A 26,895-nucleotide genomic window follows, 5' to 3' on the forward strand; every position below is an offset into this window, starting at 1 on the left:
GAATCGCGATCTCGAGGCTCGTACCTTGAGGAACGAGTCACGCTCTTGTCACGATAGCTTGACCGATCTTTGTCGCGGCGGTCATGACCACGATCCCTTCCGCGATCACGATCGCGGTTATCTCGACGATCTCGGTCGTCGCGGCGGTTGCTGCTGGTGCGAGAGTCGTACTTGCGGGCTGGGGAACGGTCTCGACGACTACCCTTTCCTCTGTAGTACTCAGGGTAGCGTCGATCAGCGATGTTGACCAAGATGCTCTTGGCCTGCTCGACCTCCTCCATATACTCGTCCAGGGTGTTGTAGCGACGAGGAGGGGCAAGGTGGTGCTGAATGCGTTCATCCATCTTGCTCCAGATGTCGTTCAAGGCGCCCTTCCAGTTGAGGTTCTCGCGGTCGAGAATGCCCATACCGCGCGCGTATCGGAGGTTCTTCTGGATGAACTTTCGCAGGGCAAACTCGTCCTCAGCAATGTTTCTCAAGGTCAGGTAGCTTTCGCGGAACTTTCGCGTGGCACGCGTGGGTTCCATGGCGAATCGCTGAGCCAGGAGATTGGTGACGACGCCATATCCTCCTCGACGAAGCTCGGCGCGCTTAGTGTTGGTCAACTCGTTGGTCCACCAGTAAATGGCAGCGCCTTGCAGTAAGGTGCTGAACATGCGCAATATCTCGTTCTCAATATCAGCATCATTCGTGCCATCTTTGAGGGACTCAAGACGGTCTAGAAAGGACCAGACATCAGTGAAGACGAGGTCCTTGCCGACTGTAACCATGCCAACATCTTCGGGGTCGTCGTATTCAGGGTCGAAGACTCCCAATTCCTCCCTCTTCATCTTGATGACGTGCTGGGTGCTTGATCGGTTCGAGAACGGGGTATCGTCGCGCTGGCTACGAGGATTGCCCGATCCAGGTCCTGGAGGCCTGTCGGGAGGATGACGGCCACCGCTACCACTTCCCTGGTCGTCGGAGTCGTCGCCCGAGTCACCAGGGTCGCCTCCTCCAGCGCCGTAGTGAACAGTTCGTCGGGGAGCGGTTGAGCCCTGAGAGGGTCCAGGTACGGCGGGGGGTATATTACCATTGCTGACCTGAAAGCGAATATCCGAGGCAGTTGCCTCAGGGCCAAGTTTGAAGTGGCGCATCAGCTGGGCTAGCATGTCGGTCTGCCTACCGACCTGAGTATCGAGGGCTCCTTGTTTGATGGCTATCGTGGCTTGCTGGGTCTCAAGGCGAGCTACAGCGTCGGCGGTTTTCCTGATCTCCAGGTTTGCGTGCACCGCAGCCATCTTCGCGTCGTCAGCCTGCGTCTTGATGTAGCGAATATATTCCTTGAAAGCAGGGTTGTTCGAGAAGTTGGCTGGCTCTTCAAGGTCCTCGTGCTGGAGGGTGCCAGTCTCGCGTTGCGCAGCAGGGGACTCGAACAGTGCTGAGCTGTTGCCATGGTAGTCTCCCGCCTGGAACGGGTTGTCCTGACTGGCGGTCTCTTCTTCTCGAGAGGCCATCGCGTCTTCACTCGTCGAGCGTCCGTGAAGAAGTTTGGGGTCTTTGCCTAGCTGTGTCGCCAGACTGGCAGCCAGGTCGGCTGTGGTAGCACGGTGGATAGGTGGTCGAGTTGGGTTCTTTGAGAAACCGCTCATAGTTAGCTCAGCTTGTCTGATTGTCTTGCCAGGGTTAAAATCAACAGTGAATCGCTGTTAATCAAGCCAATTGGCGACAAGCAACAGATGGATATGAAGGCTAGGGGATGGTTTAGGCTTCTCAGGCGAGCGTGCCGTAACCAGGGTAACTCGTGGCGTCTGCGCGAGGATGTCTATGGTGCTCGCGAGGATCAGAGTGTGCTTGCTGATTTCAACTGCCAGGGCTTCCACCAGCGACGGGGTAAAAGGAAAAAACAGCTTAGCTGTGAATGCTTGTGAATGCCCGTGGGCGTGTTTTTGATGGTTTTTTGTGGTGTTTTTGATGAAAACGCCTGTTTGCGAGGTCTCAGGTGAGCGTAACGCGTCAGGGAAGTCCGTGGCACAGTCTCAGGTGAGCGTGGTGCCAAGGGCTTGTTGTTTTGGTGCCACGATCTTCACGATAGTGGGCTTTTGGTGTTTTTGGGTTGCCAAGGCCGCTGATTTCCCAGGTGGGCGTATCAGCGCAGTGGCTTCGTGGGGTGAATCCTCAAGGAATTCCTCAATGCAGTGTATGATCGTAGCTACCACTTGTAGAAGGCACTCTAGGGGCTGTACAAATGGTAGAAGGGAAGATGATTCTTCAATTAATCTATCTCAAGGCACGCTTGCCAATTGCCTTCTATATAGAAGGCAATTAGCACTAGTCCCAACTGAGCTAGCGTACCTGGCGACTCACTGCCTTTCCATTGAATGGCCCAGGCCAGTGAGTCAGGGTGGCCACCCAGGCCTCATTCACCTAAGGCCCCTATGGCCACTGCCACACGTCTCTCCTTATCGATCCGCTTCAGAGTAATGAGGATGCTAGTCTTTATGAACACGAGGTTGATCGTGTAAAAGATCTGCCAGAGAAAGAGATACTGGAATCACAATGTTTGTCAGATCAGGACCACAGGCGACGTTTGACGGGCTGAGAAGGGGTCGCAAACCTTCTTGCCCTCGCGCTGCAGCTCAGAGTTGAGCTTCGAGTCCGGCGATCCAATGCCCACGAATGTCCCATGCATCACGATGGCATTCTGCACCAAATTGACAACCTGAGCGAGGACGAAGATTAGCCTTGCTAGGGTCCCCTCGAGCGCTACGCCGGTAACGTTGAGATCACAGCAGGGAGGGTGAACTTGCCAGTGCCGTACACATCAGGTAGTCATCGTTGCCAAGCTGTTTGCTCCGGAACCTCAGCCAGGTTCGGAAGCCGACTACATTTGTCGAGATGATAGTGAAAGCGAACGTGACGCCAAAAATGGCTGCGGCAAACCTTTCAGGCTCGAGAAGATCGGCCAGATACTCAGAGGCGAGCGCAGCCATGTTGAAGAACGAACGAAGGAAGGGAAACGAATGGAAGTGAACGAATGAGAGAAAGAGGTAGCGAGTGAGTGAATGAGTGGATGGATGGAGGGATGGATAAACGAATGTATACTGAGATTGAGGCCTCACAGTCCCTGCTGCGCGCTACCGAGACCAGAGCTGAGGACTGGATGCCAAAAGGGAGAGAGACTCTCTTCTCTCACAAGCCAGCATGAGGATGCATGGCATCCTTTTAATGAGCCTGAAAACACATGCCATGCCTCGCAATATAATAACATTCTCTATGTTATAGCAGAAACAAAGTGGTACTAGGGAGGGAGTGTCCACTTTATTCTCCCGGGAGGTCGTCTCCGTCCCTCCTCCCCTTTTCCTCACCATCCCTTGCCCCCCGCTCCGGTGGTCCATAGCATAACGTTGATAGGCTCTATGCCTCTCCCTGGCCAAGATGCACGAATGGTAGTAGCATATAAGGAGAGAAAACGGCTTGGGGGCGCTTTAAATAGGTGCATGATGGTGCATGTCAAAGCACATCGTGGACCACTTCAGGACAGGGGTCGTTGCCGTGGGGTCGATCCGTTCATCCTGTTTCGAAACACCCGCCTTTATGCCGGGATCTCAACAAGGGGATCTGTTAGGCATAAATCAATTTTGATCTCCGAGACCCAAGCATGCACTACCCCAGGTTTGTGCAAGGTGCCTGGTAATTTCTCGAAGACTTACTTTGTTGCGACTGTGGTGGTTTTAAGCATATGTATTGAAAGCCTCCAGACTTTCTAGACTTGTGAAGGCAAGACACTACCCCAAACTACAGAGCAAAGAGAGAAGAAGAAGAGAATGAATAAAAAGGAAAGACAGTCTTGTAATGAGGGGTAGGAAACCCAAAAAGTCTCTTGAGTTTCGGATCCAGTTCATGCCTGACGCCGCACCCTGGCGAGCGTTGAAATGCATCGTGAGAAGACTGTCGCCCTCTCTGCTCAATTTACTGGCACTTTCGATGCGCATCAATCAATGTTTTCTACTGCAAAAGATTGGACTATACCTCTGTATATATACATGTTGTCACAATACACATGAAAAAGATCCTGTAATTAGCAGCCAGAACATTAAACTCTATTTTCTAAAGGTTCAGCCCATAATACTGACTTCGTCTACAACCTTGGAACACAACAGATATTTGTGTGGGATTCAGCATTGAAACATCACAATGTCATGGGAATGTTGATTGCACGTAAAACTCCCGATCCTCATCTTTCACTTTGACAGGTCACGTTGGTTATGAATATACAACCAGCAAAATCACCCTGGGCAGTAACATACGAAAACCTGAATTGATGTTGACAAAGAGTCATCTTTACTCTCCAATATCTCCTCTATATGCGCCTTTATCTCAGACCAATGGTTCTCTAAAGTACTTCAAGTGAGGCGATGATTTACTGGTTCTGAACTTGGAGCTATATCATCTTTTTTCATCTTTTTCCCTTTTTTTCACTCCTTTTTTTTCCTTTTTGGAATCATAGAGTGACGCCCTGTTTCAAGGCCTTTAAAGACACCGATATTGCCGCGAAAACGTGCAGCAATGTGTAGCATTGCATCAGAAAGTATTAACTAGAGGAAGCGAACGAGACAGCTCATATATCCAATAATGATCATACTACTGACACTTGTTGGGCCGCACAAAGCGGCCTATATCGAAGGAATGTTATTAAGCCTAATATCACTCGGCTGTCCGTAGAGTGAAAAGTGCAAACTCTATTACAACCACCCCAGAATTGTCATCGGATCCCAGAGGAGTGAATCCAGTGTGTATTACGCGCCCAAGCCTCAGACCTTGTACTGGTCAGCTTGCGGATCCAACGGGCCGAGCCTGATCGAATGTCGGGTGTCACCAGTGTGTCGGTGAGATCAGTTACATCGTCTCTTACAATTAATATGCATATTCACACAATTGACGTGCCATATATATCACAAGCTGAGGACTCGCTAGCCTGCAAGTTAATAGACGATCGCCCGCAGCTTCGCTTCGAGTGAGTCTAGGAGCAAGTTTTGGGGGCAGACTGATGAAGTGTTCCCTCTAGTCTGACGCCTTAGAGTTACAGTGCAGATGATCGCTGTTTGCCCTCCTTCCCCTTTTCCCTTGGCCCCACATCCCGGAACCACCCGCTAGATATTGACTGAAAGTTTGGTACAGGAACCTTGAAGAGATCAAGACAATACGAACTATATACCCTTCTCAAAGGGCATCTCATAACCAATGAATTCTTCTGCACTAAGAGACCGCAGGCATCAAGTTGATCAACTCTACTATCGATCTTCATTTAGGATACTGAACATGGCCACGAGAGTCAGTAATTTTCCCCATGATGTAATTCATTCTCTCAGGATCGAATGAAAGTGCATATATAGATTCTTATACATATACGATCCCGTTATAAATTGACAAGCTGAATCACGCTAGGGCCCGATCATCATGGTCCAAGGCAGCAGGGCTCATGGCAACGAGCTCAAGCTGCTTCGTCTTGTGCGTTTCTCCTTGTCAAGCGTGTACCAGCCTCGCATCGTGTTTGCGAAGCGCTGCATTCAGCGGTGAAACGGAAGCCCAAGAGTAGTCGGCCCAAGATTGGTCGTCGACACTTCGTATTCTGTTCTAGAACTGTTGCTTCTGGCTTATTTATAGCATCTTCGTGCAGGAAGCGGTGTAGGTTCGACATTCCAGCGCGAGAGCTAGGCGTGTTCATCACCGCCAGGCGCGGGCTATTAGCGGGCGTGTGGCCATTCAAGCCATGTGCTGTCGTAGCTACGTGTTGCGCTTCCCCCAAGACAATACGCCGTGCGCTAGCTGAAAAAGCTGTACCATAGAAATGATCACCCAGCGGGAAGCCGGCCGGGTGGTTACGAAGGCTAAATATAGAACATTTATGACGTAGTAGCCAGCATGCCGTTGCCGATGAGGGTGGCACGTGACGACTTGGCCTGCAGTAATTGTTGAGAACAACAACCTTCCCGTGGTTTTCCCTTCATACCTAATGACCCAGCCGCAGTTGATTTTCGGAAGCCGTGCAAGCGAGGTCTTGAGAAAAGCGGGAACAGAGTTTGATTATTCACTGTGGGGGAGTCTCTTGCCCCTGGAGAAGGAAAAGATAAAGATGGAAAAAAAAGAGATCTGCTTCCGCTGGAGGTGCTCTGAGGCTCCTCTTTTTCGAAACGTCCCTGCCCCCCTCCCAGCCTTGACGATGCATGTGATAGGAGAAAGCCCGAGTGGAATATATCAGCTAATCGCATTCATCATGCCAATCCGGTTATGTTGCCGTTTTACATTACTACAGTGGTATTGGGACCGTCATAACCGCATCGAGGCGAGAAAGCAGTTGGATATGTGATATGACGAGAATGGATGAAATTCGCTCGGTGCTGACTGCATGCATTAGGCCCACTCACAAAATGTTACGTTGTATGAACCAGAGCACCCTATTGGCAGAAATATAGGCCAGTTGACCAGCAAATCCACCAATCTGACGTGAAACGTAGGGAAACAGTACAGTGCACCCCGTACACCATAAAGTGGTCAAGGTCGTATTTCGACAGCGGTCTGATTCAGTCACACACGCAAGCGACATATCACTGAAAGTTTCTTTTTTTTTCTTCCTCTTTCTTCTTCTCCCTCGGCCTTGTCTCCTTTTACAAGGGACCAGCAGCAGTGGTGGTCCATATAATGCGAAAGGAGCAGACCCCGGTTGGTGGTCATCTGATTGAGCGGCATCCCGTCCAACTCTATGTCACATACGAGGAAGCGGAATCCTTCAAGGACGGAGTCGGAACAGCGGGGGTATCGAATCACCCGCAACGGCGAAAGAGTTCAATTGTACTTACGGGCAAAGCCAAGGTAGTGGGGGCCAAAAATCCTTCCGCTCCCATCCATCCTTACGGCCAAAACAGGCAGAGCTGCAAGGTAAGTACTTAATAGTCGGGGTTTGTGGCATTGCCTGGCGTTGGTGGTTCAGTCATCTAACACACGGTCTCTGCAATCAGCAAACTTCTCGCAACAGCTAAGCCTTTTCACAGCATTTTCTTGACTTCCTTTATCTGCGTTCGTCCTCCTGCAGCCTGCCTTGCCTGTCCCTCGCATCAATCTCCCGTCATACCGTCTCAAGCGCTTGAATCAACATTTTGTCTCTCTCTGGATCTTACCGGCTCAAGGCGAGAGGCACGAAACCGAAGAAGAAAAAAAAAGACCGAGTTGCGGAGTCTTGAGAACCCCCCCCCCCTCTTGGGGTCCAGCGCCTCTCTCGCTTGGGGAATAACACATCTCCCGACCTCACAAGCCACAAAGCCCCGGCAGAGGTCCAGAACACACACAATGGCAGCAGATTTTCCGCAGAAGCTAGAAATGTCCTTCGACCAAGACGACTGGGAGAAGCTGGGCATCACTCCTTGGTTTTCGTACAAAGTTCGACTGCCTCTCCGGCCACTGCCGCCCATCTCTGCCCGACCAGTGATCCGAACAAAACGGCTCATCATACGGCCGATCCTGCCGTCTGACCTGGAAGCATTCTACGAGCTCCGGCGGATCCCCGAGACGCAGATGCATTCCACGTCACGGGGCCGACCAGACCGGAGCCTGGACGAGACGCGGCAGAGTATCGCACGCCTTCAGGCGCCGTACGACGAGCGACATTGGTACTTTGGGGCGTTCCTGGCATCTACAGGGGAGCTCATAGGCGAGGGCGGCCTCCCAGACACCGAGCACCAGCCTGTCTCGGGGTGGACCAGGTGCGAGGTCCTGATCAAGCCGGCATACTGGAGACAGGGCTATGGAACCGAGTTCTTCAAGACCGTCCTGGACTCGTGGTGGAGCCTGCCCCGAAAGCTCAGGAGACACCAGCTCTTACCCTTCTGCATCGGGAACCAAGAGCCTGGCACCGTGGTGGCGGAGCGCCTCGAGCTGATCTGGGAGGCCAGCAACACGGCCGCCTGCAACTTCTTCCCCAAAGCCCTCAGCCAGGCACCGGTGTCGCATGAGGGGTTCTTCACAAGCCTCGACTGGCGCGAGGGACGTGAGGGCGAGCTTGTCCGGTGGGCCGGGACAATGGTGGTGAACCCGCTACGGAGAGAGCCCAATTCCGACTCGGAGGATTGCGACTCGGAGGATTCGGACTCCAAGGATCCCAGCTCTAATGATGACGATTCAGGTGCGGAATAGCCGGAAATTACAAAGTCATTCTGTAATCGGTATGTGTATATGTCTTAAAAAACTTTGTGTTATATTATTATTGTTATCATTGTTACATCTTTAACCGCTGGAGCGGCAGCATTTTTGGTCATTTGGGAGGGAGGGGGAAGTTGAACGGACCACAAATATTACAGAATCCGGTGCATAAACTGCCGCGGCTCCCGAAAGAGAATATACCCTATACGGCACATGGCCTGGACCCCTGCCTTTTTATTTTATTTTATTTTATTTTATTTTTAGGAAAAGGTACGAACTATAGAATTCCGCCCTGCATAGGAACACTATGTACATAGGCAACACTTCCCAGAGCCCCGCAATCATGTACCATACTAGGAATATCGACTGGCCTGCCCCCCACATGCCTTGGAGAGGAAAGAAAGAGAAGTAGGGAGGGGGTGAGAAGGAGGCTTGCTGTATATAGGCACATAGTACCTGGCCATCCAAGTACTCAAGTACGTAAGTAAACCAGAGTAGTAACAAAACAATATACGCCTACAACTAAAACGTCAAATATGAATTCGCATCAACATAGGCCAAATGGAGGGACGGATACTATATCAAGCCCGCTCCAAGCAGTCACCCGCATGTGACGACACTCTCATCCTCTTAGCACTTGTGGTCTGCGCCGCACATTCTCTAGTATCCCGCATCAATTTCCTCAAGCTGTGTAAATTTCCCAAAACAATCAAGTAGAAGTGCACTTCTTGTTCTTACTCTTTTGGTTCAATTATGGTCTTGAATGCAGAGCCCAGCCCTCGACGTGTAAGAAACTCGTAATCATGACTTCAGAAGTGTGCTGAGGATCCGTCACGCCCCTCCCCCCCATTTTTCCATCTCTTCTCGCCCCATCTTCATGACACGGTGTCATTGCTGCAGGTTTGACTGACGACCCTGTAATATGGCCCGATTTATATACTATGTTGATCAACTCGGTATGTCACGTCCCCCCCACCCCCCCCCCGGTTTTGTTTGTTGTGAGCGCAGGAGCGTGGTTGCAATTTCCGCAACTTGTGATGCGACAAGTTTGTTGTGTAAAGATCTTCTTGGCTGCTGTTGTTCATGGTCTGTTCAAACTGATTGCAGAATTTCCGTCCAGCATGGGTCTAAATGGCGTACTTCCTATCTAGGAGGCCCACTCTGTAAAGCGACTTGTCACTATGAGCACGCAGGAGGTAGGCCCTTCTCCTGCATGAAGCATAAACAGGGGCCGCTTAACTTCTGTGCTCAGGACGGGCCAAGATAGTCCCAACCAGAGTTCAGTAAGTACCGAGGAATGAACTAGCATCTTTTTCTTCTCTTTTCTTTTTCTTACCTCACCTTTCCTTCTTCTTCTTCTTCTTCTTCTCCTTATTGGAACAAGCTTGCAAAGGGCCCAATACATTATCGCGACAAATGAAAGAAAGAGCTGGGTCAGGAGGTTCGTTCGAGACATCAAGTGATTGTCGTATGACGAATATGTCAGCAGCACATCGCTAGATAAGTAATTCCCCAGACTGATCCACAGGCTCCTCTAGCATGAATCGTTTCAAAGCCCGAGGGGTAAGTCGATACCAACAGACGCAGCCATGCTTGACCTAACTGTGTGTGTGTGTGTGTGTCTTGGAGGTAAAGCTTTCAGCGAGCGCATACGCGCGGCATAACTCTTTGACCGCACTTTTCTCGCGCTCTGGAAGCTGATCCCAATTTTCGCTACCCTCAGAGGACTAAACTATTTTCACATTTGAGTTGTGAATCTTTCCTTAACACGGCAATTCGAAATTGTTGACACGATATTGAGCGGTGTGATGCACATGGTATGAATCAATCTTGTTCCAAAGCATCGTGCGAACGTTGGCTTTAAGTCTTATAGGGAGTAATGGAGTAATGGTGTAACTATTGTACACTGGCGTATAGGTCGTGCATATTCCCAATATCCAGTCTACAATGGTAGAGATGTTTGGAAGTCTGGAAGTGCTGGTTGAACTCGAAGTCATGTTCTTTGTGAGTCGAGCCTGGGATCTATCGATGACGATCCTCAGCCATGAACCTGGCAATCGACGTGTGCTTGGGTAGCAAGTGGCTGTGCTGCATCAATGCTGATAGTATTTGAGCACTCTTCTGTGCTTGTGTATCATCGAGTCTGGCTTGATTAAGGATGACCTCCATTTGCACCTCATTCAGCCCCATATTTTTACTTGCTTCCTCTATTAGAATTACGTTGCTAGAATGTAGCAGCAAGTATGATTATCCCCTTGATGTTGAGACTTGGCAGATTGATCATTCATTATCCAGAAGGAAGTTCAGAGATCATCACACAATGATCAAGAGATTTTTCTCCATAAATTTGAGTTTCCCAAGGATGGGCTTTCATCAGGGCGTTAGCAACAATTTAGTGACAAGAATTATCTACCAAATCCCGAGAGACAGACACTGCACTACCACACAAATGTAAATCCGTGTGATTCTTGCACTCTTTGTGATCAGAACAGGGTTCAAGCTCTTCCTTTTCTTTTCGTTCTTCTTTTTCTTTTCTTTCACGATTTCTGGCTCGATAAGGCAAGGGAGTGCTTTTTGATATAGGATAGGAAAGGGTCGTATGCCTTCCGAGATTTGTTCCTCTTGAAAGGACGGAGCCCGGTGACGACTTTGGAAGGTGGATCCGGACTGACATCGATAACCACAGCATGGGGAGATCCTACGGAGGGAATTTAAGTAGAGGGGTGTGGGTCTCACAACTGGCTGCTGTTGAGGTGGAGTGAAAGACGTGCCGCCTGTGGAGCCTCCGCTGAGGAGACCAAACACGAGTGGGAGTCCTCAAATATTGAAGCGAGTGAGTGCATGTGATCATTCCCCTGGATGGGAATAATGTCAATTTCTGCGAAGCTTCAGGCTTGAAGGGGAGTAATTAATAGCTGAGGGGGCATCTAACTTCGGACGTGATCACAGAAATAAGGTCTAATATTAATTTACTGAGATGTATGGAGATGGTGAAGGCACAGATTTGTGTATAGCATCAAGTAGACGAGAGGTCAAAAAACGAGGTGACGTTGGGGAGAAGGAGGGAAAGAGAGAACCGAGGGAAGAATAAAAAGAGGAAGGAAACAAGAACAGAGAAATGGCAAATGGTCAAGGAGGGAGGAGGGTGCCTTCCTATGTATTGGATGGACCAGTCTAGACTATACTGTACCTGGGGTAGTCTCTACCGGTGGGGGGCAAGTCTTCCTTGGAGCTCTTGCCGCGATCCCCATTCCGGCTCTTCCCCTCACCAATAGCGCCATAGGCTTATCCCCCTATTATTTCCAGCCCTTCCAACACTTCTTTCCCCCCCCTTAACGAAACCCCCCCTCTGATTCCGTCCATTTGGTTGTTCCTTTACTGCCTCGTCTCCCACATATGCTCAAGCGGATCATGGTTCACTTCTTTCTCCTTGTTCAACCTTATTCCCAGTACAAAGCCGAGCTCTCTCTCCTTTTATGATTTTCTTTTTTTGGTCCTTGGCGACTCACAGCCAAGGGATTGGATTTACCTTTTTGTCCGCTTCGATCCGAACCGAAAAGCGGCTCTGACACAGCCGAGAAAAAAAAAAAAAAAGAGCGCGTTCGTCCCCAAAACCCAACGCCCAAACCTTCTTATTCCCGGATAGCCGTGCTACCCATCTGGGTCCCGAATCCACGGTCCAGGAGCCTGGCCTCTCTCTGGGGGAGGCTCGTGCTACTTGAGGGAAGAGAGAGAGAGATAGAGAGAGTGTGAACCCCTGCTTCATGTTCATGCTCACTGATCGCCAGTGTCACCGGGAATCAACCGGTGATAAGAAAATATATTAAAAAATTATTGTCCTGTCCCATGGATCATCATCAGTCAAGAGGGGAACCCTCGAAACCGAGATATAATCCTATGCCCATCGGAGGCCCGGATCGACCACCCATTACACAGTCATCGCCCAGCCCAGGGACCATCTATGCCTCGACGCCAGGACACAAGGATAGCTACTATGACCGCAGCGAGAGGCGCTCCGTGGACCCCAGCCTGAACAACAACGACGACATCAACAACCCCAAAGACAGCAGCAGCCCGCCCGCCACCAGGGGGAGTGGAGGCCCAGCAGCCTTGTCCAGCTGGAGACGTGATTCTGATTATCCACCCGAGCCTCCAAGTGCGACGGCCACAGACTACACAGACCGCAACTCGACCACGACCACGACCACCACTCTTACTGGCTATCCTGAGTCGAGAGGCTATGCCTTCAGTAGTGGGGTCGTCGACGGCGATGGTGAGCCGCAGAAGAAGAGACAGAAGCGCAACAAACCGACTCTGTCATGCTTCGAGTGCGTGGAGAGGAAAACCAAGGTAAGCTTTCATTCATTTGGCCTCCCCTGATTGTTGTTGTGTTGTGTGTGCGCGTTTGTTATATCAGCAATTGGCCCTGGTCTTCTTATTCCTTTTTTTTCTTTCTCTCTTCTTCTTTTCTTTGGGACGACATTCTTTCTCTGTATCCCTTTCTTGCTGCTTGCTTCTTCTGTTGGTTCAGCTGAACTACATACGATGCCGACAACCAGCTTCACCCTCGTCTCTGCATCATGAACTTCACCTAAATCTCCAGCGGTGCAAGGGACAAAGTAAAGTGATTGATGACGACGACGATGACGACGATCAAGATGTCGACCCCTCTCCCATCGTTCTGCCACACGCACCAACGCTCATGTTACCATCTCGTGATGGTTTGTATCTCCCTCCTTTTCACACAGCTGACATGGCCATAGTGTGATCGGGGTCGGCCAAACTGCCTCGCATGTATCAAGAGGCAGACGGAGTGTCGGTACGCTCAGGTGGCCAACCTCCTGGAAGAGACATCTCGGGCATCCGCCAGCGGCAGGCGGACGACTAAGCCGCCCAAGAAGAAGCCTGGGCCAGTGATGAACCCGAGGTCAGCCATCCCTAACATCGCAGACCGCGGTGTGTTCTCCACCAACAACTACCTTAGCAGGGCCGCGGTCGCCCTCTCAACGGGCCTCCTGTCCAACATCCCCTACTCGCTGGCCACAGGCTCCAACATTTTTGGCATCGGGGCCGGCCACCCTTTTACCAACATCTGGACGCGCAACTGGGGCCTTGACGAGGTCATAGTTATGATGCCCAACAAGGTCCAGTGCGACATCCTCCTGACGCGCTACTTTGAGTGTGTCGACCCTGTCTATCCCATGCTGCACCGCCAGGCCTTCCTCGATGAGTATGACCACTTTTGGGCTCTCTCCGTCGAAGAGCGGTGCCAGTCGGACCCGGCCTTTGTGGCCCTCATGTTTGTCATGTACGGCCTCGGCACCCAGTTTCAGCGTATCCCCAACAGCAACGAGCAGTCCAAGGCCAACACCGCCGAGATGTACGCCTCGGCGGCGAACCAGGCCCTCCGCGCCGCCTCGTACCTGTCGTGCGCCTCCATCCGCTCCATCCAGGCCATGGTGCTGATGGTCTACTTCCTCATCAACGACAACCACGCCAGCGACGGCTGGGCCTTTGCCGGCATTCTCATGCGCCAGTCGTACGCCATGGGCCTGCACCGCGACCCCAACATTGTCACACCCGAGGCCACAGCCTTTGAGAAGAACGAGCGCCGCAAGCTGTGGCAGGCCGTCCTCCTGCAGGACACCTTCATGACTGTCCTGCTGTCTCTGCCCCCCAACGCCACCCACACCGATGTCAACGTCGACGACCTCTACGACGAACCCGCCGAGGCCTACACCACCCACAACGGTACCAGCCACGCCACTACCGACACCGCCTACATTCGCGGCAGCTGGACCCTGGCCAACCTCGTCCAGGAGTCCATCTGCAGCCCCCGCTGCCTCGACATGCCCATCTGTGCGACCCCGCGCCACAAGACCAAGCTTGTTGCCGACTTCCGCGCCGTCTACCGCTCCTTTCCAGACGTCTTCCGCTCTTGGGACGCCGAAAGCCTCACCTCCCTCGCCATCCAGGACAGCCGTGCCGTCCGCCAGACCCTGTTCCTCACCAGCAACTACTTCCACAACCTCATGCTCGTCCACGCCAGCGAGAGCACCGAGGTCCCCGTCAATGTCCGCGGCACCCTCGAGGCCGCCCACGAGGCCATGAACGCCTTCTTCATGCTCTTCACCCTCTTCGAGCAAGAGGCCCGCACCTGGTGGGTCTTTAGCCACCGAGCCTTCCTCGAGGCCATGTGTATCGGCAGCGTCCTGCGCGAGACAGCAAAAGAGCCAGGCGGGGACGAGACTGTTGCAAAAGATCAGCTTTTTGTCAGGGGCAAGGGCGACATTAGTAAGTTTCCATTACCACAACAACGCCCAAATCATCATCATCATTACCAACAACATCTTGGCAATTTGGCTGACTGGGGCGGCCCCTTTCGGATGGGGGCAAAAACTTAAAAACAGATCGCATGGTCCAGATCATGAACCGCATGGGCGAAGGCGAAGACGGCTCCGACGTGGCGAGGACGAGGGCGCAGGTGCTGAGCGAGTTTTTATGATCATCATTCTATCCCTCCATCTGTTGCGTTCTATAGCATGTTTCTCTCATTCTCACTATACCTCCTCTTCTTCTTTCCTTCGATTTCCTTCCTCCAACACACATAGTCGATGGTGACTCATTACAATGTCCATGTTCATTGCAAAAGGGGAAGGGATTGGTTGGCTGGGCTCACATTTGTTGTTGCTTGCATTTCCAGATGCTTACATGCCTTGCCATGCATGGTCTCACTCTCATAATAAACAGCGGACAAGAAAATAATCAAACAAACGCGACAGGATCTCTACAGAATGAGAAATGGAGATTTGTACAGCCCTGGACTACGTATCTACCTGTGATGACTAACCTTAGAGCCCCAGGGGTGCAGCATGTCATCAAGCTCGTTGCCAATCAGAAACCAACATCTGCCGGGGTCTGTAAACAGAGTCATGTTGTTTCCCCATTCCCCACCTCTCATCGCATAAAAAGAGATGTGCTGTCTAATGTCATTCATTGCCTCATGGGCTGGTCTATAAGCCATCTCCATAGTGTCCTGTTGCAAGCGACCTCAACTGGCCTGATGTAGATGTCCTCCCCTAATCCCATGTCTCCAAAGCTAGGCATCAGGCCTGAAAGAAATGAACAAGTCCGAGTAGCAGGTTATGCTGATAAACGGTTTCCCACACTGCCCAGGAGACATGACTCCCTTTCGAGGCTCTTGCCCAAAAACCCTGGTCCCTGTATGCCAGAGTCGTGCCTCAGGATTGATGAGCAGTATCTGCCCTGGAACGTGCTTTGGTGTGTGTTGTGCCCTGGGTAAAGGGCAAAATCAAATCGAGTCCATTAAAGAGAAGTAATGGAAAAATGCTGACGAAACATGATAACTTGCTCGCTCGCTCCCTTCCTAATGTTGTGCCAACCTCGAGACAGTGCGTGCTGGGTTTCTGCACATGACCTTTCCCCCTCCCTCTAATCTGTACAAGTAATTTGATGTACCCGTGGTACCAAATGTGTTCATCTCTACAGAGTGAGAGAGAGAAGAACTGGTGCTGAGCAAGTGGGGCCCCTCGAATAAAAATTGACCACCTCACGTTTCTCAATGCCGGGGCAGCTGCACAACGTACCGGTCCTGCTCTAGAACCAAGACCCCAGGTTCTGGCTCGTACCCTTGTTCCACCAAAACCACCACCTGGGATCCTGGTGGATATGAGCCTGATCTGAGGATAGAAGCGATAAGCTCATCATATGATTGGGTTTCACTCCGTAGTACATGTCGCCAGAATCTGGACGTCGTAGCCGTAGATCGGGAGAAAGAAGGTCGTGCTGAGAGGGGTGAGACGACTTGTCTCAGCGCCTCTCGAAGTGTCCGTGTTGGAGCTGGCTGCCTCCTCTAGGACCGCCGCCGACTCTGACTACTGTTGTGACTGTTCCCGCCGCCACCGAATCGATCTCGGAACCAGTTTATGGGGCCTCCTCCTCCTCCATGTCCGCCGTCCTCGCGTCCATCTCCAGAGCTGTGCCTGTTCCGATCGCCCCGCTGAGAAACGTAACTCGACGAGTTCGTCCGACCAGCACGAGGACGAATAGGGGATCTATCCCTAGCGGACGATGCACCCGGCGGTGGGCTCGTGGGAGACCAGGAGTCCCGCCTAGGCGAGGTGGAAGAGGCGGGGACTTCAGTGTCAGGCCATCCGGCCCTCGCGGTCTCCCGGAGAACACGCGTCCGTCGTGATTGTTCCTCGTCTGTTCGCGGTGCAGATGAGCTGCTACCGCCGCCGGCCGCCCTAGAAGCCCAGGATCCATCACGGCCGCTGGGAGCGGTCCAGCCACCGAGAATGATGGGATCGTTGCTTTGTCGCTGACGACCGAAGCTGCCGCGTCCACCGAGAACGCCAGAAAATCTAGGGCCATCAGGACGGTTTTCGAATGGGCTTGGACGTTGACTAAAGGGCCCGCCGGCAGCGTTTCCACCGGCTTGGGCATCGCGCGTCTCGATCGGCGCTCGGCAGATAGGACAGGTGTTGTGCTCGTTCAGCCACAGCACCACACACTCCCCGTGAAACCAATGCTTGCAGGGCAATACGGTCACCTCGTCTCCGATGTTCATCTCATCTAAGCATATGGTGCACTCGGCCTTGCCGCTCTCGCCCGTCATTTCCTTGTCCAGCTTTTTCTTAAGTAGGTTGTTGATGGCTGTCTCGCTTGCGGGTGGCGCCGCGTTCGACTGGGGGCTGTTCTCCATCAGCTGCGTGATTATCCGGTCCAGAGCCTCCTGAGAATAGACGGCATCACCATGGACGGCATCCTGAGCGCCTACGCCCATACCGGGGCCGCCCAACAGGAGGGAGAACAGACCCTGCATGCCGCCATCGAGGCCTGGATGGCCTACGTTGGGGGCAAGGATGCCGCCGCCGCGCATGGCATGGCCAAAGATCCTATTCATATAAGGTTGATTAGCATCGTGGCCCACCGGAGTAACCATGATCCCGAGACTGCTGGGCGGAGGGGCGAGGAGGAGGAGGAGGGAGGTACTCATACATGCCAAAGTTGTCTTCGAGGTCAGGGTCAGGGCCGTGCATCCCGCGGCCTCCAGAGCTGGTGGTGATAGAGAAGGTCGCACGCCCTCCTGGCGTGGTGTAGGTTCTTGTCTGGGTACCACCGCCTGCTCCACCGAAGAGGGCCTCGCGATCAGCTCGGAGGCTCGGGTCCATCGTATGTATGGGTCCCATGAGCATGTTCAAGGTCTCTGAGAAACGGGCGAATATCTCCTGCTCACTGCTGGGATCGGTCGGGCCTCGTCCGCCCTGACCACCGAAGTGGTTGTTTGGCGGCCGGTGCAAATGGTCGGGAGGAAATGCTTCATCTATGGGCTGCTCGCTTGGGTCTGGAAAGGAGCCAGGCGATGGCATCTCGTGATCGCGGGGGTCATGATTGGGGGAGATCTGTAGGCACTTTGTTAGACGATGTATTGCTATTCTGTATGTGTGGTTTGCGCCTCCTGTAGGAAGAGAGGAGATAGGAGACTAGACTTACAATTTCACAAATCTCCCCCTGACACTCAGGGCAGTGTAGACCATGCTCATCCTTATACCACTCACTGTAGCAGCCATGGCAAAAAACAATCTCTCTGTCGTCGACAAATTCAAGATGGCCACTACGGGACATGTTGGCCTGCTGTTGTCGACGATATTGCTGCTCTTGGTTTCGTTGGTGTTGCTGATGGGCAACCAAGGCTGTAAGTCCAAGGCCTGCTAAGAGGCCGGCTGTGCGGAGAGCTCTGAACGCCACGGTGAATGGGAATGGAAAGGACCAGTGATTGGCAAGGCTCTGTTGATGTTTGGAGGTAGGGCGACGGGGTATCGTTACCGGTGGCTTGTTGGCTTGTCTGCTGACTATTCAACACAGAGTCACAAACGTCGACAGGAGGTAACCTTGGCTGATGCGTCCTGGGCAGAGTCACAAGTATTAGGTACCTTTGTAATCGTGGTAGTGCAAAAGGGTCACAAAAAGAAGGAGAAAAGAGAAGGCAAATCAACAAGGGACAAGGTATTAGGTTGTTTGTAGTGCAGTGCGTGGAGATGCAGGTGAGGGAAGACGGATGGATCGATGAGGTGATGAAGTTCAGGTCATGGAAACCTAACCTGGCGACGTCAAGTAGACAAGGTCCCCAAGCAGAGTGGTTGCTTAATGGCTAGCAGGGCACCTAGACAGGGATCGGTGAGGCCCACTTGTTTTTGGGAGACCGGGGGGCGTGGCGGGGTTGTTTAGCTGGCCCTAACTCTTCTCATACCCACAGCATTTTCTCTGACTTGCTACCTACTTAGGTTCACATTAGATGCAACAGCTCCTACTCACTCCCAGTAGCTTAGTCTACAGGCTACAGATATTTTGTGTGTGTGTGTGTGTGTGTGTCCAGCTGCCCAATCAAAGTCACAAGATAGCAGACAGGGCAGGCAGATAGCAGGTCACCTCAATGAGGAGGGGAACGCCCAAGCTTCCCAGACCTGTGACATCCCGTTGAGGGACCACCTCAAGGAGGTAATGCAATTCAATTTATTGACTGGCCAGATCACACCAGCAAACATGCCTCTATCAAAATGCACCAGTACCTCATATTGACTGCTTGATATTCACAAGCAAGGAGCTCATTCAAAGGGAGAGTGCGCAGGATATAGACAAGCTGAATGTCTCAGGTCTCGGGGAATTTGAGTGCAGCACAGACTGGACTAAAGGCAGGAAGCCCAAGTACGTAGTGACCAATCTTTGCTGCAGAAATGAATGTATAAGTATATGTATATATATATACACCAACCAACAACCAAACATTGCTGGTTTCCAGCAGAATCAGCCCTGGACCTCTGGCCTCGAGCTCCAAGTAGGTTTACCACTGACTAGGTTGCTCAAGCCTTTTTCCAAATCAGCGAATCTCTACTTCTTTCTACAGGCGGCCATCTGCAACAAGCACTCACATCAAACCACGAGAGGCCTAGCCAGCCAGCCTTGTCGTCCACGGGTCCCTGAACCAGTTGTTGCACTGTCACGGAACGGTACAAGTGCCGTGCGTGCCGCAGCCGTGGGGAGGGCCCCCTCACAAGGGGGGGGGTGGTTGCCTCTGTTTGCCTACCATGAGCAGGGTTTGGTAGAGAGCAACGGGCTGTCCCGTCTCAGCAGCGGCCTGCTCTACAGTTTGATCAGGAACCATCCGAGACATTTTCATTGAAACCACGAGACATCAAAACTGACGACTCTACACACGAGAAAATCTAATTGTTGATCCCATTGAATTCTTTTTCATGGCCCAGTATGCAAGTCAGCCCACTCACTTTCTTTTGCATAGATTCTAGAACTGAAGAGACGTGACGGCGTAGGAAGTCATTCCAAGAAAAAAAGAGTTTGCCATGCAGCAGTCTTCTCCCGTTCCCAGGATCGCAAACTTGGTCAAACCCCATGATTGTTTGCCTTCTCCCCTTTTCCAATGCTTTGCATCGCCAAAGTGTACAAGATTGCTTTATGCGGCAGCGACGGCCTCACCGTCCTTCTTGTCATCGAGACTAGCCTCGGCAACATCCTTGGTAACATCCTCGACGGCCTTATCACCGTTCTCAGTCGTAGCAGTGGCCTCTGCATCGGGCGTGGCAGAGCCAGAAGTAGACTTCTTGCCGTCCTTCTCCTTGGCCTCCTCAGCTTCGAGCTTCTCGATCTCTTTCTTGGCCTTGTCAATGTTCTGCGGAAGATAGTCAGTAAGGCGTGTGTATCAACAATAGGCGCAGCGACCGAAGGACTTACCCGCTGGGTCTGGGCAGACTGGTCGGATTTCCAGTGGTCCAGCTTAGCCTTGACCTTCTCGATGACGGCAGGAACCTCATCGGCGCTCATGGGCGGGTCAATGTTCATGAATGCACAATCCTCAACAACAGAGGGGGGGCAGTTGAAGGTCGACGCGGTCTTGGCGGCGTTCTTCTTCTTGCCCTTCTTCCCCTTCTTGACAGCCGGCAGGTAGTCGTCATCGAGATCCTTCTTGCTGACGATCTTGGTGCCCTTGATACCGGAGTCGTCAACCTTGCGGTCGGCCTGGGCCTCGAGGCCGCTGCTAGCCTGGAGGGGAGCCTTCTCCTCGGCGACAAAGGAGGGGTCGAAGAAGTGCAGCAGACTGTTTGCGCGGCGGATCTCATCCAAGTAGGCAGCGTCGCTCGCCTCGGCAAGCATCTTCTGGGCGCGCTCCTTCTTGCGCTCCTTCTCCTGGCGCTCGCGCTCGGCTCTGTTACGCTCCCATGCCTTCTGCTTCTGGTCGCGCTCCCAGTTGTTGAAGGCCTTCCGGGACGTGTGGTAGTCGTCCTTGAATTTCTTCATCTCGTCCCACTTCTCCCGCTGCTGAGCCTGCAGCTTGGTGCGCTCATCGCGGAGTCCGCTAAGCTCCTTGTAGGCAACATCCTGCTCGGCCTTGATGGAATCGAGCTCGGCCTGGATCGTGTTGTACTGTTCGGAGAGGGCCTTGGCCTCGGGGTTGTTAGACTTCCCCTTGGTCTCCTGAACCTTGGCGACGAGCTCATCGACGGCCTTCTGCTTCTCCTGGAGGACCGGGAACTGCTTGCGCGAGCGCCTCAGCTTTCCGATCTGCTCGACGGTCTTCTTCTCCTCGAGCAGTGTCAGTCGGCCGGATGCGACCTGGGCATCGAGCTCCTTGATCCTGTTGTCCAGGGCGGCCTCGTCCTTGAACCCTACGGTATCCTGCAGCGTCTTGAGCTCCTTCTTGCGCTCCTTGATCTGCTCGTCCAGGCGCTTGACCTGTTCCTGTGCCGCAGTGCGGGAGTTCTTGCCATCACCCTGCTTCTTCCGGATCTCGCTCAGCTGGGCGATGAGCTCCTGGCGTCGCTTCTGGGTGGGATTTTCGGGGTTCTTGCCCGGGTTGGCGAGCTCAATCTTTTGCTTGATGGCGTCCTACAAATTGAATTCATGGTGAGTGTTGAAGCTCCTCAGACCATGTGTAAATAGGAGAAGGAAAAACGGGCGGGGGGCGTGAGCCCGTCCACTACGACAGGCCACGTAGCAGCTGGGAAGACGCAAAGAAGGGGGAAAGGAGGCAGGAAAAAGGGTCCAGCATACAAGTTGAGTCTTGACCTGAGTGTGCTCTTTCTCGAGCTTGGCGGCCTTCTCCTTGAAGGCAGCCTCATCAGGCTTCTGAGGCTTGGTGGCAGCAGCCGGGGCAGCAGCGTCTTCAGCCATGTCTGAACGAATGAATTGACCTTATAGAAAAAACCGAGAGGAAACAAAGCAGGTAACCAGGTCCTGTATGGGGAAAATACAGGAGGAGGGGATCAACAGGCGATCAGTCTCTATACCAGGGTGGCACGATGAAGTGAGAGAAAGGCGTCAAAGGTTTCGAGTCAAACAAAGTGGAGGTGGAGATGGTATTGTATTAAGTAGGAGGAATTGACAAACCATGAGCCGGAGCTGTACATCCCCAAACATTTAGGTGACCCTCGAACTTTTTTTCTGCAATGGACAAACTGGCCCTGTCCGCCCAAGTGTGTGGGGCTTGTTGGGCCAGGCCGGTCCTAGTTGAACCCCGGTTTAGAGACCCTGATGCGCTAAAACCTGGCTTGCTGCTGCAGGTGGTCGAGTGTTTGGCCCTGCCATTTGTTAGATAGCGTGGCACCGTATGGTTCGTGGCCAGTCAGGGTGTGGCTAAGCGAGTTTGCACGGGACAGTGGCACCGGTGCTGGTCACCAATGTGCTGTCGGTTAGCCCAGCCTAGCATAGCCTGCAACATTGCACATCCTAGGGTTGCCGCCGGCAAAGCCGCTGAATTAATTTTCGACTAGATGCTCTCAGCTTCTTTCAACTCATCCAGCACTTTTGACCTTCCACCACGCGACCTTGATCCTCACCTTGTGGCAGGACAACCACGTCTCGCCGTCTCTCTTCCCTCTCACAACGTAAACACACACACATCCTCTCCTATCCCAGGGCATATCCTTCAAGTCACCCAAGATGGATGATGCAGCAGCTGCCACCCGCGAGGCCAACCTCAAAGAGGCTATCCGTTTCTGGCGGGCATGGAAGACTGTGCATCAGATGTGCCAGGACCGAGTATGCGACAACTATCCTATTCCGCCCACCTTCTTACGCAACCTGGACCCAAGGCATTCTCTGCATGCTAGATCTCTTCTGGATAAGGTTGCAGGTGGGATCGTGCGACAAGAGTTTTCGCTAACGCGATCGCATCAAATAGGGATATGAGCTTACCGATGAGGAGGTGAACATCCCTCTCGACAGGTTCCGAGACGAGTACACCAACCATGACGGCAGCGTCAAGTAAGTTTTAGCGTACCTACTACTCCGTTCCATGTCCTTGCAGCATAGAGACGAGACACACACACACACACACAGAGAGAGAGAGAGAGAGAGAGAGAGAGATAGACACATGATACTAACCTCAAGTTTCCCTTCCGTCCAGCCGCTCCAAGCTACAATTTTCCGCCCGCCCTTCCGAACAGATGGTGAAGAAGCACACCAACCCCCCAACTGCCGCCAATCCCAACCCCGAGCCCGAGTGCGGCACCATCTACGTCGAGTTCTTGTCGGAGAACAGCCTCGGCGTCAAGGAGATTAAGAAATTCGCGACGTACGTGGCGACCAACAACTTCAAGGCCGGCATCATGGTCACGATGGGCACGCTGTCGCCCCAGGCGCGCAAGGGCATCAACGCCACCAGTGCCCTCACCACCCTCGAGTGCTTCCTGCTCGAGGACCTGCTGGTGAACATCACGCACCACGACCTGGTCCCTACCCACGTCGTGCTGAGCCGCGAGGAGAAGATCGCCCTGCTCAAGAGGTACCGCCTGAAGGAGACGCAGCTACCCAGAATCCTGATGAAGGACCCCATCGCGAGATATTACGGATTGAAGAGGGGACAGGTGGTCAAGATCATCCGGTCCAGCGAGACGGCTGGTCGGTACGCCAGCTACAGACTCTGTGTCTAAATTTTGAGAAGCTGGAGACGGGGTATATTGAGGCTAGGTTCAAGGGAGAGGGCTCTGACTATACATAAGGCACCTATTTGATGGCGTGGCTGCCGTTGCTGCTGTTGCTGATGCAGATTGAGAGGAAAAAGGGGGGGGGGGCTTTGGTCAAAGGGAAGCAGAAGTGTTTTCGAGGTCATGTCTTTGGCCGTTTCATTGACGGCCTGGGCCAGGCGTTTACGACGCGGAAGGGGGCAAAAAAAAACTTCCGGCATCTAATGGCGTTGAGGGAGTTTTCGGTCACGGAGAATGGTCCGCCTTAAAGAAAGACCGAGCAAATTGAAGATTCAAATGATACCACAAGGTTTTGTAACCATCCCACGTGGCTCGTCCCTCTGTGAACTACGGAACTCCATTTTGACAATGTACATGCAGAAGATGGATAGGTCCATCATTCTCGGGACTTCCTGCAGACCTTTCGCAGCAGACTGGCTTGGTTTGTCTTGCTACAAATCCGGGTATCAAGTTATCCGCAGCTGGCAGTACAAACACTCCTCCAGACCACCATTCAACAGAAGAACCGAGGAGATTTTCTTGACAAGGACCCCCTCCAAGGGTGTCTTGCGATATGTTCCCTATCAAGCCATTCATCAAGAATATACAGGACATATCTAAAACGACCCCAAAACAAAGACGACGGAACAAGTAGGAAATTCACAAATTTCACTGGGACCACAAACACAAAGCGCAGTCTCAAGGCATTTACGACCATGTAAATATTTGCTCTCTGGATGGATGTCCAAGCCAAGTTGTGTCACGATGTTTCAAAGGCCTGATTTTCTTCCCCTCTGCAAGATACGTAAGACCTTGCGCGCTTGCAATGATTTTTTTGCGACAGCCGAGACATTTGAAGAGAGAGACGATGAAACCTTCAACGTCACTTGATCTTACTCCATCGATCGTTTTCATATGCTCGAATGATCTTGATTCTATCTTTATATTTCTCTCTTGCATCTCTGATAAACTAAAGAGTAAATTGGGGGTATCATGTCTCCTCTCCTCCGTCAAAACATTGCGCCGCCGCTTAAATATCTAATGAAAAGAAAGGAAAACGACGAAACAAATGGCTGGTCCACTGCCCCGGGTATAGTAACAAGACCGAGCATCAAGAGAGAAAAAAAGACAAAAAACAAAGAAGTCTTGTTTTGGCCTCTAAGAGGGGCTTACAACGCCACCAACATCTTCGCTCGGCCTGCCATAGCCCTCATAGGGCGGTGGCTGCTGCTTGTGCTGTTGCTGTTGCTGGCTGGATCCGTAGTGGTCCTCTTTCTGCGCCTCCTCCTCCTCCTCCTCCTCCTCCTCAGCTCCAGGCGATAATTGCGGAGGGAACTCGGTCTTAGGCGATACGGCGGGCGAAAATTCTCTCAGCTCCGTCGCCGAGTCCCCAGACTGATCGGCCTCCTTGTCTTTCCCTCTCCTCCTCGCTACATCTCGGCTGCTTGACCTGAATGGTCCCAGCAGCCCGCCCAGGTCCTGCAGAAACGCCTGCGATCCTCTCCTAAAGCCGCTCGCTCCTGCTGGTAGGACTGATGGGGGTGGCGTCGTCGTTGCCGGGCCCTTGCTAGAGATTGTGCTCTGCCTCCGCACGGTGCTGGGGCTGCCGGAACTCTCATCGTCCAGTAGCCCGCCAACGTCGAAGAAGGACACCTTTTTGGGTCCGCTGCTGCTCGGTGCATCTGACAGCGGCAGGCTGCCGTGCCTGGTCCTGTCGTCCCCAGCTGCGTGCTCAGGAAAGTTCCAGTCTCGCATATTGTTGAAGTGTTTCGCCGGCAGTATCGGCCTAGCGGGCAGGGCCTCGATGTCCGCAATGTCCCGTAGGTCCGAGTGCACGCCGAAGCCGATGTCGCGAAACAAATCCTCATCGCTGCCCCAGGCGCGCTCTGCGACGGTCGGGCGCCTAGACCTGTTGTCGCTGTCGGTGCCGTGGGCGGATTCGTCTGCCACGGAGCCGTACTTGAACCGCCGCTTCTTGACGCCCCTGTCGCGTACAAAGGACCCCAACACCAGCGCGTTGGCGACGCCCGTGGCCACGAGCAGTTCGATGGACGCGAGCAGCGAGCGCAGCTGCTGACCGCCGTGGTCATCGATGACCCTTGACAGGCGATACAGCGTGACGATGACGGGGAGGAGAGACATGGAGAAGAGGAGGATCAGCTGGATCTTGCGGGTCAGGGCCATCTGACTCTGGAGGATGATGGGGATCGGGAGCACAACGAGGAGCAGGTCCGTGAGGACATTGCACACCCCGATGGTGAATAGGTTGGCGTAGCCCTGCCGACACTGGCCGCCTGGGTCAGGAAAGACCTGCCAGTAGTGGCTGAAGGGCCGACACTCTGCTAGATCGCTGATCAAGACGGCGACAAACGTGGCGATTAGGACGCAGCGTATCGCGACAACGCTGCTCTGATAGGCCTTAGACCAGGTGAGTCCCGTGAGGCGCTTGAAAAATTCGAGAATAGTGTTCTTTAGCATCCAGAGACTAGAATCATAGCAAGACACGTCAGTCAGTTTTCTTTTCTTTTTCCTCTTCTTCTTTTCTTCTCCGCTTGGGACTAAATTAGCCACGGACACTACGAATGAGGACTACTTACGTTGCGGCGTAGAAGATCCGGCTGGCGAGGACCAACCCGCTACCGATTTTCCTCCTCCATAACTCGTCTGTCGAGAATAATAAGCCCGAAACTTGGACATTGTTCGTGCCGTATAAGAGGATGGCGTGCACGAGGCCCATGCGCACGTAAAGGGGTATCAAACAGAAAAATGCCATCTTGTCCTCGGTGAAGAGCATCTCGGAGCGGACAAAACGGCCCGTCACCCTCAGGAGGATAATGATGGTGGAAAAGAGGGTGGCCCACCAGCATACCAGGACGGTCGGCTTAACGCTGGTCCAGGGCAGCTGGTCTGGAGCCTCAGAATAGAGAGTCATGTTGGGTGGTGTCAGGATCCCCTACGAGACCAGGGAGGGACCTGTTCGAGGATGATGAGGTTGGCCACGCCCGTCAACCTCCGTAGAGGGGACGAGCGGGGAGGAAAAGACGACGCTCGGTCCGATGGCAAGATGTCTTTTCCGTTGATGGATCGATTGATTTGAATAATGGCTACCGTCTTCGAAATTCGGGTATGAAAGTAGTGAGGAGTTGAGGTCGCATGTGGATGGTGGTAACATTGGTGGTGGTGAGATGTAGCTTAATGGTTTTTGGGAGAACAAGGCAGTGGTGATCATGGATCGTTTGATGCCTTGTGCTGTTGCTTGTGACGTTCAGGTTATGACGTTGCTGTGGTCCTCTCTCTGACTGATCCTTCTGGATTCGGAAACTGCTGAGGGAATGAGGGGCCCCTTTGTGTATCGTGGCATGAAATCTGCCTTGGGTTCTGTGATCGCCTTGGTCGGACTCTGTACAGTTCCAGGAACATGAGTGCAGCAGATCAGATATATTTGCACAGTTAATAGCCAGTGGATCAGTGGCGACCCGAAGTGGAACACTTTCTACCGAAATCCACGCGACTGGTGGTTGCCGTGTAAGGTAAGGGCGAATAATGGAGATGAAGAAGAAAAAAAAGAGAGAGAAGTTCAGTCAGCCTCGCGTTGAAAGAAGAAGCAACGGCCGAGAAGATCCCGTGCTGGAAGCGAGATCCGGATCCAGCGGGGGTGGCTATCCTTCTCAGCTCTGCCGTGAATAGTTGAGGTATCACAACGAGGCGGAGGAGGAGGATT

The 26,895-nt window shown here is 52.7% G+C and overlaps 8 protein-coding genes across 8 annotated transcripts; 3 read left to right on the forward strand and 5 right to left on the reverse strand.

Annotated features, from left to right (window-relative positions):
• Window positions 1-978: 978 nt before the first annotated feature.
• M406DRAFT_329070 (uncharacterized protein) lies at window positions 979-1,496 on the reverse strand (the record flags this gene model as incomplete). The annotated part of the gene is made up of 2 exons (XM_040920389.1): window positions 979-1,037; window positions 1,073-1,496. 2 exons carry the CDS (start codon window positions 1,494-1,496, stop codon window positions 979-981), a joined length of 483 nt encoding a protein of 160 aa, XP_040778986.1.
• Window positions 1,497-2,545: 1,049 nt separating this feature from the next.
• M406DRAFT_329071 (uncharacterized protein) lies at window positions 2,546-2,972 on the reverse strand (the record flags this gene model as incomplete). Its single annotated transcript, XM_040920390.1, has 2 exons — window positions 2,546-2,745; window positions 2,801-2,972. The coding sequence occupies 2 exons, from the start codon at window positions 2,970-2,972 to the stop codon at window positions 2,546-2,548; spliced, it is 372 nt and encodes a 123-aa protein (XP_040778987.1).
• A 4,354-nt stretch (window positions 2,973-7,326) lies between these two features.
• Window positions 7,327-8,699, forward strand: M406DRAFT_350868 (uncharacterized protein; the record flags this gene model as incomplete). Its single annotated transcript, XM_040922579.1, has 1 exon — window positions 7,327-8,699. One exon carries the CDS (start codon window positions 7,327-7,329, stop codon window positions 8,167-8,169), a length of 843 nt encoding a protein of 280 aa, XP_040778988.1. The 3' UTR covers window positions 8,170-8,699.
• Window positions 8,700-12,441: 3,742 nt separating this feature from the next.
• M406DRAFT_216692 (uncharacterized protein) lies at window positions 12,442-14,680 on the forward strand (the record flags this gene model as incomplete). Its single annotated transcript, XM_040915489.1, has 3 exons — window positions 12,442-12,525; window positions 12,939-14,469; window positions 14,586-14,680. Coding segments are annotated over 3 exons (1,710 nt in total), but the record flags the coding sequence as incomplete, so codon positions are not given.
• Window positions 14,681-15,101: 421 nt separating this feature from the next.
• M406DRAFT_321825 (uncharacterized protein) lies at window positions 15,102-16,614 on the reverse strand. The gene has a single exon (XM_040919558.1). It carries the CDS (start codon window positions 16,567-16,569, stop codon window positions 16,120-16,122), a length of 450 nt encoding a protein of 149 aa, XP_040778990.1. The 5' UTR covers window positions 16,570-16,614; the 3' UTR covers window positions 15,102-16,119.
• Window positions 16,615-16,648: 34 nt separating this feature from the next.
• On the reverse strand, window positions 16,649-17,421 carry M406DRAFT_275805 (uncharacterized protein; the record flags this gene model as incomplete). The annotated part of the gene is made up of 2 exons (XM_040918262.1): window positions 17,197-17,421; window positions 16,649-17,093 (listed from the first exon to the last, which is right to left on the reverse strand). Coding segments are annotated over exons 1-2 (642 nt in total), but the record flags the coding sequence as incomplete, so codon positions are not given.
• A 4,605-nt stretch (window positions 17,422-22,026) lies between these two features.
• Window positions 22,027-23,479, forward strand: M406DRAFT_355813 (RPB5 subunit of DNA-directed RNA polymerase). Its single transcript, XM_040923265.1, has 3 exons — window positions 22,027-22,248; window positions 22,391-22,473; window positions 22,616-23,479. Exons 1-3 carry the CDS (start codon window positions 22,150-22,152, stop codon window positions 23,139-23,141), a joined length of 708 nt encoding a protein of 235 aa, XP_040778992.1. The 5' UTR covers window positions 22,027-22,149; the 3' UTR covers window positions 23,142-23,479.
• Window positions 23,480-24,332: 853 nt separating this feature from the next.
• Window positions 24,333-26,106, reverse strand: M406DRAFT_338683 (uncharacterized protein; the record flags this gene model as incomplete). Its single annotated transcript, XM_040921372.1, has 3 exons — window positions 24,333-24,569; window positions 24,609-25,659; window positions 25,772-26,106. The coding sequence occupies 3 exons, from the start codon at window positions 26,104-26,106 to the stop codon at window positions 24,333-24,335; spliced, it is 1,623 nt and encodes a 540-aa protein (XP_040778993.1).
• Window positions 26,107-26,895: the final 789 nt, after the last annotated feature.

This window comes from Cryphonectria parasitica (assembly GCF_011745365.1).
Source record: "Cryphonectria parasitica EP155 unplaced genomic scaffold M406scaffold_3, whole genome shotgun sequence".
Taxonomy (NCBI): domain Eukaryota; kingdom Fungi; phylum Ascomycota; class Sordariomycetes; order Diaporthales; family Cryphonectriaceae; genus Cryphonectria; species Cryphonectria parasitica.

Excerpts from the sequence above, each read along its gene's own strand:
- M406DRAFT_321825 (XM_040919558.1), bottom strand. The coding sequence starts at position 16,569 with ATGGCCCTAGATTTTCTGGCGTTCTCGGTGGACGCGGCAGCTTCGGTC.
- M406DRAFT_355813 (XM_040923265.1), top strand. The coding sequence starts at position 22,150 with ATGGATGATGCAGCAGCTGCCACCCGCGAGGCCAACCTCAAAGAGGCT. Across the intron at positions 22,249-22,390 it reads ATCAGATGTGCCAGGACCGA|GGATATGAGCTTACCGATGA; the intron begins GTATGCGACAAC and ends CGCATCAAATAG. Across the intron at positions 22,474-22,615 it reads AACCATGACGGCAGCGTCAA|CCGCTCCAAGCTACAATTTT; the intron begins GTAAGTTTTAGC and ends CCTTCCGTCCAG.